Source organism: Peromyscus californicus, unplaced genomic scaffold, assembly GCF_007827085.1.
Source record: "Peromyscus californicus insignis strain IS unplaced genomic scaffold, ASM782708v3 Scaffold_12__1_contigs__length_115047231, whole genome shotgun sequence".
Taxonomy (NCBI): domain Eukaryota; kingdom Metazoa; phylum Chordata; class Mammalia; order Rodentia; family Cricetidae; genus Peromyscus; species Peromyscus californicus.
Window position 1 is genome coordinate 39678905 of NW_026294413.1, and position 12210 is coordinate 39691114.

The 12210-nt window shown below is 35.6% G+C and overlaps 1 protein-coding gene across 5 annotated transcripts in view; it reads right to left on the reverse strand.

Annotated features, from left to right (window-relative positions):
• Positions 1 to 1319: 1319 nt before the first annotated feature.
• Positions 1320 to 12210, reverse strand: part of Pcdh17 (protocadherin 17) — a 94530-nt gene continuing 83639 nt past the window's right edge. For all 5 annotated transcript variants that reach the window (XM_052732628.1, XM_052732627.1, XM_052732625.1 and 2 more), the window contains one exon: positions 1320 to 5998. In XM_052732628.1, the coding sequence (XP_052588588.1) occupies positions 5316 to 5998 (683 nt within the window). In that variant the 3' untranslated portion in view covers positions 1320 to 5315. The remainder of the gene's footprint in view (positions 5999 to 12210) is intronic.

Below are 12210 nucleotides of genomic sequence, written 5' to 3' on the forward strand. Positions count from 1 at the left end.
GGTCAATTCCTATGTTCATAGGTATCACTAAGGTATAAACTATAAGGATTCTGCATGCAAAATGTGGTTATCTTGGTGCTTCTCTGTACCATAGGACCCTTTTGTCACCACTGCCATCTAGCTTAATGTTCATTGAAATAAAAGTTCAATGTATTTCTCTGATTGATTGATAAATAAAAAGCTGATTGGCCAGTAACCAGGCAGGAAGTATAGTATAGGCAGGACAAGCAGAGAGGAGAATTCTGGGAACAGGAAGGCAGAGACAGGAGTCACCAGCCAGACACAGAGAAGGCGAGATGTGAAAGTACTGGTAAGTCACAAACCACATGGCAAGTTATAGATTAATAGAAATGGGTTAATTTAAGATATAAGAACTAGATAGCAAAAAGCCTTCCACGGCCATACAGCTTATAAGTAATATAAGTCTCTGTGTGTTTATTTGGCTCTGAGTGGCTGTGGCCCTATCGGGACTGGAGGAAACTCCAACTACAAAATATAAATGAACCAAAATGTGGACAGGTAACTATTTACTCTGTGATAATAAGTCTAATTAATACAACAATAATTATTGGTGATGTCATAAAAACTAAAACAAAACTGCCTATGAGGCAAAATATTATTTAGGTGTGACTTGTAAAAGTTGTCATCTGTTGTGAATTAGCAAGAACACAGGGTGTCTGAGGTAACTCAGGAAATCCAGAAGTAATCTAATGGACTTTCTGAAGAACTGGATGGATTAACTTACCCAGTTGTTTTTAACCACCTGATGGCAATCCAGACACCCTCCTGCAGCCACAGTGTAATATTGGGGTATGTTAACTCGTCAGGCAAATACATGATATGAGTTCAACAGATGCTTGCTGAAATGGCTTATAACTTTAAAATGTTTAAATAAACATATACTTACTGTAAATGTTCTTACAAACAGATGCCTTCATCATTCATATGAGATATTGGGGAGTTTTATCAAGTGACTTCTCTGAATAATTTTGGGATCTTGTATCAAATTATTGTAAATAATGTAAAAGTAAATAATGAAAGGTATAAGAACCTATGAGTCATGGTTTCATGGTAATTATTTGATTAACCCATTTATCCAAGATGTGTGAAAGAAAGTTAATTCACTCCTGCTAGAAACAAATGACAGATATTATTAAGTAATTTTTAAATCTCATTTTACGGGAAAGCAGATAATTAGCAAAGACAATTGTAATACCATATTTGTTTTTCTAAAAATAATTATGACTAGGGTCCTTTGTGGTGTGCAGTGTGGAATGTATCACTTCTGTGTTAATGAATTCAAGGGAAGGCAACACCACTATTAGTAATAGCTTTTTATTCGGAGTCCTCATTTTCCAGACAGGTCACATGAAACACAGCCATTAAACAATAGCGTTGAGATAAATCCATACAATGTATGCTGCTTTTGTTGTTGTTGTCCTTGTTCACCAATCACTTGGTGCAGGAAGAGCCTTATGAAGTGATGGGACTGAGAAATGGAAATAGCTAACCTGCAAAACACCGGGGACAGGAGAGTCAGGACTTTAATAAGGTCTCATTCAATTATGTTTCAAATCAACACATCTTGATACCCAAAACGCTCATGGAGTTAATGCTCTGATAAATGTTGTCTCTCTGTCAAAAGAATATAATTAGACAATAATGAGTAGATATATAGTATGCCGGTCCTTAGTCTATTCTTTGACCCCAGCAACTTCCACTTCATTGGACAACAAACAGCTTTTAACCTGGTTCTCATAAAGCATACTGCTCATTACTACATGACTATCTTTTATGGTGCTTTTTTTTTTATTTTGAACAGTGCCTACATCCTTAAAAGGAAAATTATGTTTTACAAGCACTCAGTTAATTTAGGGAAAGGAGCAATCAATTTCTCACCCAGTGAGTCAGTGAATATAAGAAACAGGGTCCAATTTTTATATGTTGTTTGCAATAGGGATACATTCATTGAATAAAGAAATAAAGTGAAAATCTTCTTTGAGATTACATAAGATATTTCTCTTCAGTGTTTACTATGGTATAGTATAACACTGATTCTTACTATTTTGAACTTTAAACAAAACATTTCCATTATTAACAGATGGTGAAATGATTTCATTACTGAAGTTTTATTTGCAGTTCACCATTAAGCATTTTTTAGTTTTTTGATTCTTTTACTAAAATTTCCAAAATGTAGTTTTCCTTTGAATAGCTCTAAACTTAAAAGACATTATTTTTCGTGTGTGTGTGTGTGTGTGTGTGTGTGTGTGTGTGTGTGTGTGTGTGTAAAGCATTCTAAATTCCAGAAACCCCTTCAACTCTATTGATGATATACCACCAATTAGAGACATTGTTCCCCAAAGGTATGATTTTGGCATCACAAAGGTTTCCTTGGAAGCCAAGCACCAGAGTTCTGTGGTAAAGGCAGGTCCCAGGGAGATGAATAAAAGCAAGATTCCCTTAACTATAAAAACTCAGAGTACTGACTTACACTACCACCAACTTGTAAATAAATAATCACTACTAAATCCAGATAATGTATTAAACAGCTAGCACTAGTAAATTACTGGTGGCAGCTTCAAGTCAATCCCTCACATATTGGCACAATCAATTTTGAGACTTGCGTGGTGTTGTGGTGTCGTCAGACACTGACAATACATTGAATAGCTGGTTACTTAGAATTAGGAAGTTTTTAAAAATAAACCTTTTTTTTGTGTTGAACTTATTTGCACACTGCTTAGATTTTACTACGTGGTTATCTGAAGAGTGTGAGAGAGGCAGAGCTTGGAAAGACTAAAAGGAAACAGTTTCCCATCAACTTTCAACTATCTATCAAGCTAAGTCATTTTGTAGTCTCCTGGAAAAAGTAACATCATAGAACAGAGAAAACACACTGGAGATACATAAGTTGGCCAAAATATAGTGTCAATTGGGTTTCACGTGTACAAGATCCCTTCTTTTCTAATTTAAACATTTACAGATAACAAAAAGCAAGAGTAGAGCTGTGGAAAAGTTGTTACCAAGAACCAATGCAGTTCTCAAGAGAATAAGGCTGATGGGGGTCACCCATTCTCACCCCTAGAGCAATTTGGCGAGTGAGGTACAATCTAAAACTTTCATGAAATGGTGGAAATATTTCCAGCAGATTTTTTTTAATTACAAACTTAATTTAGTTCAATGTTTGTTTTGCTTTTCCTTCTGTTTTTAGTATAAGGATTTTATGACATTTATGCTGTTTCTACACTGGCTTGGTGGCCAGAAAAGAAGGCACAAAATTCTCTCCCAGTTTGTAAATAATCATTTTTTTTTCTGTTCCAGTGCACAAACAGCCTTTATTTAACTCAGCACCACGTTTTCCAAGGTATGGGCTCAAACTGTTTGCCATGAAGCTGTTAAATGCCAAAAACAAAATTTTAATGCTGAAGGAAAATGTCAATCAAGGCTTTTCTCCATCTGCTACTACTTCTGTGAGTGCTAATTTTATTTTTCCCAATTCCTGAAATTAGAGTTGTCATAGCTTAAGAAGGAAGTAGGTTGGAAACTTGATAAATGTCACAAGAAAAGGTGCAACCAAGTGATGGAATAAAGGGTATTGTTCTCAAAGGACACCAATAAAAGGAGGCAGAAGAGCACTGAGATAAAGGAAAACAAATTTTGTTAAGACCAAGACCTCTTGAAACACAGTACACAATGCATATAACCAGCACTGGTACCACACATGCATTAAAACATTTGTCATGTTTAGTAATACGATGTGTACACACACCTGAACCACTGAAGATACTTTTGAGAACCAATCCATGTTATGATATCTACATAGGCAGAGCTTTATGTTACTGAAAACATGGTAAATGAGTTTCAGGTATTGGTACAAATGTAACTCTCATGATTTAGCATGACTTTAATCAAAGCTTCTACAAGGACTTGCACAGAACTATGACTGACAGATGTATTTTTTTTTGACCTTTCAGTTAGTTCCATCAGCTCACTCAAACACATTTTGAACAGAATTATGTACTGTAGTACTTGGTAGACTATACATTAAACAAGAGACTTTGCTCTGAGGCACTGCTTCCCACGCTCCATGGGGAAAAGGAAGCAGGAAAAAACAAAACTCATAGAGTTCGACAGCTACCGAGGCAACACTTGCCATTTACAATATAAGCCCAAATATTTTTGCAACACAACTATATATTAATTTAATAAAATACACAATATAGCTCTTATACACTCAACAATTTGGCTCATATGCACGGAATCTGCAATAAATCAATAAAAATATGTCATTTGATGTAAACACATTGAATCTTCTTACATCTGCACATTTAAATGGTCATGTGATTTGTTATGTCTAAGACTTTTTTCACTTTCCTGAGCTATTTTAGTGTCCAAGAATGAATAAAATATTTCAGTTAGGTTAATTTTCTCTCGGTATTACCACTCAATGATAACCATAATTCAGAATTGCTCCAATGTAAAACAAAGTCACCATCATTTACATCTTTGTTGGACACTAAAATGCTAAACAGACATTTTAAAGTCTTCAAATTTTCTTCTTTAATGAAGTGAATAGATCTACATGTGTTCAGGACAACACGGACTATATCTTTTTACATTGAACTTTTATACGACATGAAGTGTCTTACAAATGACCAAGGGTTTTTGTTGTTGTATTTTTTTCTGTTTTGTTATTATTATATATATGTTTTTTTTTTGCTTTCTGACTAATGATATGGAATGGTCTTTGTGTTTCTATGCTTGGCAGGTACTTTATACAGAAATGTTTACCACAAATATGTGTTAATGTTTGGTGTAGCTTGGACTACTGCAAGGTCTTTTCAGGACTTTCAGTAGAAGCCTGTGATGTCAGCTAGAAATCCACCACAGATAACAAATATGACCCTGCTTTGTATGGGGTTTATAGGTAAACAGTTAAGTCAGCATCGATCTCGGAGGACAGTCTTAGAGTGATCAGAAACATTTTAAGTCGCACGTTGTATACCTTCCTAACAGATTGTCAAAAGGTAACTTGTCTCCTCATCCTCCTTTTTCTTCTCTCCAGTTTCTTCTCTCTCTCTTTTCTTGTTTCTCCTTACGCGTCATTAATTCTGTCCTAATATAAGTTTGGTCAAAACCATTGTTATTTCTGTAAAAGAAACAGCAGTGAAAAGAACATACTTGTGGGCACTTCAGATGTTCACTAAAAGCCTGAAAGCAGCATTGGTCCTTTTCCATCCCTGTAAAATGGGTTGTCACCGGGAGTAATCATTTTTAAATCAACAGAAGAGACAAGAAAATGCCAATGCCTTTCCCCCTCACTTTCTCACAGCTACAGGATCATTTCCCCGGCAGTCCTGCAAGAGCTTATCAATCTCTCTCACAACTTCTTCCGCATCCACGGATTCTCTACCCAGATCTCTGTTGGGGTGATCAAGCTGCTCCAGCACGGCTCCCATCTCGTTGGACTCCCGGCTGGCTCTGGAGTGCACATCCGCAAAGACTCTCGCCATCTGATCAGAAGCCATGAAGGAAGGGTCTCTTGGTTGCTTACTGGGTGACAGATACTGACTGTCAGTGGGCAGATAGGAACTGCTCGCTTCGGCTAGAGCCCCTGATTTTGCTTCACAGCCATCCAGGGAGCCTTTTGTGGAGGCGCAAGGCTCAATGCATGCCTTGGTGGGGCTGCTAGATGCTGAGGGGACCTCTTGTAGGAGAGGGCTCAGGGCACGTTTGGCTTTTAAATAAGGTTTCACATTGGCAATGAGAATAGTGTGCTCTCGCTTGTCTTTTCCAAATGTACAAAAAGTCTTTTTCCCAGTGGGGTTCACAGTTTCATAAGTCTCAGTCTCAACATTAGCTTCAACTGTGGGTACAAAGAGATTTGTGCGGTAATCTGCGTTTTCAGCCTGATTGGCTGCAGGGAACTGTGGCATCCAACACCTATCAGAATGACCAAGCACTCGGCATTCATCTGTGCAATTAATGCACTCTTCCGGTTCTGCAAAACAAAAGAGAAAACGGCAAATCCAATCATTAGAGTTTCTCTGAAAAATATCTACTTGAGGCTGTGATCAGCTCTCAGTGGGCTTGCTTGACCTCTGGTCTCTTAATTAAAAAGGAAAAGAAAACAATAATTAAAACATTTCAGGATGGTTGCATAAACCTGCTGGTTGAGACAATGGTTTTATTTAAGTCTAGTCTCCAGATATTAACGAATTCCCATAGCCTAGGAAGAAGTAAAAAGTGGTCACTGGAGAATGATTCTCAGTGGAATACAACATCACTATAACCTAATCCCCTGAGGATCTAGTCTTTGTTCTATGTAGCCCATCCTGGAAAGAGTGAACTTCAAAAAGGTTGATCAGGATTCATTTTGTTAAATCAAATAATAGGTAAAGAGTGGATCACAACTTTCCACAATAAGTGCTAAGGTGCTTTTAAAATATTTCATCCTTGTTTTACTTGCAATTGTTATTTTGGTGACAGTCATGAAATAAAAGGGTTGCATCCTAAGCTGATTTTTTTCCTACTGAGTGTGGCAAATGGATTTTTTCCTATCAGACTGTGTTATGAATAAGCTTGTCAAAAGGGCACTTTCCTGCCTTATTATATGAGCATGCAGATCTTGTTATGCATCTCCTTCACTTTCGGTTTTTATTTTGGGTGTAAGTAGGTGAAAATGGATTTAGTCAACAGGTATAGTTCAGAATAATGACACTTCATGATTTTCTATCCTAAATATTAATGTTTTCTATAAGAACTTGTACTTCTCTCTTTTGCCAATAGAGGTATGGAGAGTCTATATAAAGCATTATTTAATGATTACTATTTTAAAGATGCTGACAAGGAAACATGAAGTACGATGTCTTTGTTCTGATGGTAGCTATGAACTTCCCATTGACTCCAATATTTTCAACCACGTCTTTGAATAACATCTTCTCAATTGTTCCTTCCTCTGTGAATGGTTGCTTCCCTTTTGTTTAATGATGCATTTTAGATCAGGGACTTCTACTAGGAGAAGAGGATATTTACAATTTACTTCTATGTGATGGGAGTAGAATTCCCTACACATTTAGGAGCCCTAGGGATTGTCTTTTAATTGATGCTAGATGATCCCTACAAATAAATGGTGTATTTTGCAAGGAAAGAGAAGTCTACAAACAATATATGATATAGGAAACAGCAAATTTAAAATGATTTGTGTGGTAATGTTTCAAAGTCACGCAAAATATTTGATTTTTATATTTAAAGCCCATAGAGAACTTATCAATCAACCAAACACACCTACAAACTATTTTACCACAAGAAGTTTGAGCCATGAAATAATAATTATTTTAACAAGTATCAGAGTGACACCTTGACAAAACAAAATATTGTGATACCTCATAGTATGCGTAATTTATACTTGTGGACATTTTAGATGTATTTAATTTGCTTGCATCTATTTTAACTTGTCGTTTTTAAAGAAATATTTTCCTTGGAATAAATGCAGTATTACCTTTTAAATTTATTATGTAAAGCAGGCAAGAATCTTGAGGAATAGACTTTAAATTATGCACCAACAGAGTAAGACAGTCTCTGATTGGATTCCTGCTAAGAGGAACTTGAACTACTTGAAAAGAACCTAGACCCCCCAGAACACTGTGGAAAGACATGTATTTAAATCAGAGCTCATATTAAAATGTGTTTTTAATGTCTCAAAGATTCAGCATCAGGTATTTTTGTTACCTAACCTGAATGGCTATCATATGACTTTGTTAATCTTTTGTATCCTTTAGAGCCAGGCATTTTATCTTAAAATGATTTACAACTAATACACTCTTTGAAATTTGCCAACATGGTTTTATATTTCAATATTGACTGAACTTCCATTTCAGTTACTTAAATAACCAGCACTGAATGAACTCAAGATGGATTTAAGGTCAGAGAAACAGATAGACTAATGCAGATTTAAGAAAATGTGAATCGACCCTGAATTTGAAACTGCCAACATAAAAATGACTGTTTGTGCTTCACTGCTGCACATCACAGTTTTAGGCTGGACTCCTTTATGTCACATTCAGGGGAGCAAATTTTGAGTATTGATTATGATACATTACAAGCTATTCACCTTGTGCTTAGACTGTAATTTTGACGCCAGCAGTTCACAGACAGTGAGGAAAATCGAATGGCATTTTTATATAAACAGCAGAAACTATGAGCATAAAGTAAACTATCACTGCCAAAGTTCAAGAAAGAATTCACGAGTGGAACCTTCCTGAATGAACATAAATAAACAGACGAATGGGTAGGTATGAAAAAGGCATGGTTATATTCAAGGAATAGTTAGCTAGAAAGAAGTTATCAGGCAAATTGAAACAGTTGAAAGTAAGGAAAGAGTGAATAGTAAAAGGAAGGATAAAGGAAGTAGGAAAAGATGGGGTGGAAAAGAACGCAAAGGATTTAGACAAGGAGAGAGGTAAAGGTAGAGGAGTGATAGAGGAATATGAAGAGAAAGAAGACTGTTAGGAAGGTGTACATTTAAAACACAGCTCCATCCACTAGGAGGATAGGGGCCACACACACCATATATATATATATATATACATGTATATATATATGTATATATACATGTATATATATATATATATATCCTCAATTAAACTAAGTGTGTATAATAAAGAAAAGCATACAGAGTATTCTGTCAGACATTATAGTTACAAAAGAATATAATTAATTTGTTCTCTGTGTCTTGGAAGGAATGATCCAAGAAAAGACACATGGAATAATAAAACTTCAAAATTGGAGACTGTGGACAAGCACATCATCTGTATTTATATAGATTTGGTATTTGTGTTAGACAAGTAGAGAGGCCCTGGGAAGAAGATCTCACAACAAAGTTGATCTGATCCAATTTACCTTCTAATTTGAGATTACCTAGAAATAATTCACGTTTATTGTCATCCTTGCTTCAACATAATGCGTTCACTCTTTCAAAGAATGTGGTCATTCTAGGAAAAACTGCAGAGACCTAAAGGAATCCACATGACAGAAACTGAGGCGCTATAAAACAAACAAACAAACAAACAACAAACAGACAAAATTCTGAATATCGACAAATAACGAATAGAAGTTACAGTCTGATTCTTACATATCTAATTCAAGGAAACACCTCATGACAAACAAGTAGCTTCAATCATTTACTTGGTGTTAAGATTCATTTTCAGCTAAATGTGGTGGTAGATGCCTGTAACTTTATGACTTGGTATAGTGAGGTAGGAAAGTTCTGAATTTCAGGGAAGTCTGGACTGGGACTCTGGACTACATATCCTCCAAATGTATGTATGTATGTGTGTATGTATGCCATATAACCACCACTCGGGAAGCTGAGGTAGGAGGACAGCCAGTTCAGTATTTTAGTCTGGGCCACATAGTAAGAGCTTGACTGAAAAAAAAGAAAAGTGAAAGAAACAAAAAACAAAGAAAGAAACAAAGATAGATAGATAGGTAGATAGATAGATAGATAGATAGATAGATAGATAGATAGATAGATAGATAGGTAGGTAGGTAGGTAGGTAGGTAGGTAGATAGATAGATAGATAGATAGATAGATAGATAGATAGATAGATAGAAAAGTAAAGAAAAACCAATACAGTACATTTTAATTGTCACCTTTGTTCTATGGTTAAGAGTGTGAAATCAGTGAGTAGATCAATAACTTAATTATATTTAACTTTATATTTTCATAATTAAACACAATACACTTAAATAATTGTACTTTTATCATCTTTAGTGAAAAGGACAGGATTTACCTTTTACACTCAGAATTTAATCTTGGAATGTCACTACATCATTAGACATACTTAGCCATTCCAATGCTCAGTGAAAGATCTTGGCAACTACAATGAACAGTAAAACTAAAAGTCAAGACATTGGAGCCAGCAAGGGTTAGCAAAGAAAAGTGAATTTTTGTCAAATGTAAGTATTTTGCAAAACTCAGATGATTCTCTGTTATGCTATGAGTGTGTATGTGTGTGTGTGTGTGTGTGTGTGTGTGTGTGTGTGTGTGTGTGTGTGTGTGTGTGTTGTCTACTATAGAGGAAACCTATTGAATAATCAGCCAAAAAAAATCTTAATTCATAGTGAAACTATTTTATTATTCTTTTCTGTCTTGCTCTCAGTCGGAAACTTATCATGAATCATAGGTTTAAACTTATCCCCTTGTCTTCTAAGCGCTAGACAGCACACCTAAGAAAAAATACTTAGCAATTAACTTGTTACCATTTAGGGAAGTAGTAGAGGACATCAAAAAATTCCCTGCTCTTGGTTTCAGATTTACTTGCTACCTCCAAAGTTTACATGTTCTTATATCTGAAAAAACACACACAGAGAGTTTCTAGCATCAGAGTTAGCATATGCATACAGTATCCCACTCTGATCTACTTAAAAATACACATATATATGTATATATAATGATGTAGTAATATCTGTGATGCAGATGTTTGAAAACCTGTCTATAAATCAGAGTGTCAGTGAGGAAGTTTCACAGTGCTATGTCTGTGGGGATTGGTATTTAGAATGCTTCTGTGTTTTGTGACTACTGAGATGCTTTTATTTCTGTTTTGTAAACAGCTTTAAATAGACACAGTGCTCTTCTATTACAGCAGTTGTTGGTAGTGTTTCTTAGAACATTTTAAATTAGAGTTGTTTCCACGTAGATCACTCTATAAATGGAAGTCCATTTTTATTCTCATTTTATATTTCTAATTTACCTTATTTGACCAATGTAAGCTTCCATAACATCTATTAGCTGTCTGGAAAGTGGACTAGGCATTAATCTATATTTCTAGCTGGCATGGTTCTCTTTAAACTAATTCTACAGAATCTAAACACACTATCCATCTCAGATTCTCATCTACCTGCAAATATTGACAAAACAAGGCCTTTGAATGCAGATCAGGGCATAGAGCTTCATACATCAGCCTGCTGTTTCTCTTTTCTCTCTTTAGTGCATATGGATAAATGCACATATCAGGGTGTACATGCTTCTCTATGAACAAAACACATTGCAATTTCTTCAAATATATTCTTACATTTCAGAAAAAAAAGTATCACTGCCAACTTGGGAATCTTGTTAGAACACAGTTGAATAAACCTAATAAAGCTGGCTTTCTTTCACTAAGTTGGCATGACTTGTAACATCCTGTGAAATGACACTTCTCTAACATAAACAGTGTTTTTTTCCCTTTTTTGGCTATATTATTATTAATTCGCTTTCCTTTGCCATTCTGTAAATCCCTAGAGTCTGTGGTGATGATGTGAGTCATTACAAACAACTAGGATCTTAACAATTTAGACGCATACAAATTAATTCCAGTTACAACTTATGTGACCCCATTTATTAGAATATTTGATAAAAATAAACCTTGTTTCACTCTTCCTGCCTATGAATGGAATACAGATTTCACTTTCAATATTATCCTGAAGAATGTTAAGTAAAGATATGCTGCCTCAAAGACTTGTTCTTTTCCCTTTTAGTATACAAAATTATGATAATGTAGCTGTATTAGATGTATGGTTTTTCTTTTTTTTTTTTTGGTTTTTCGAGACAGGGTTTCTCTGTGTAGCTTTGCGCCTTTCCTGGAACTCGCTTTGGAGACCAGGCTGGCCTCGAACTCACAGAGATCCGCCTGGCTCTGCCTCCCGAGTGCTGGGATTAAAGGCGTGCGCCACCACCGCCCGGCTTGGTTTTTCTTAACAAGTACTCATGCAACTTACTTGCTTTATTTTAACCACCTTTTAATAAACGTGGCATGTGTTTTATGCAAGAGAAGAGGAGAACGGGGATGGAACATTGTGATGTGGGAAAACCAATCACTTAATTAGCTAGACAATCTTTCATCCACTGCTTTGTATTTCTTGTATTTCTCATTTGAGCACAAGGGGCTATATTGTTTATAGGTGGAGGTAAGGTGTTAACTTGCATTTTAGTTTTGATGAAATAAATAAAACATCATATTACAATCTACTCATTACAGGAGGTACTTGTTCACACTGCAGTGATTTAATGGGTGTGAGGGGAGAAATCCTTACTATTAGAAACAATAAGTGTAATTATTTTCTAATAATTATCCATAAATGATAAGAATTTAGATACATAATTCACACGACAAAAATACAGTGAAAGAAGCACTCGTACTTTAGCTGAATGCACAGCCAACTCAGCTTGCA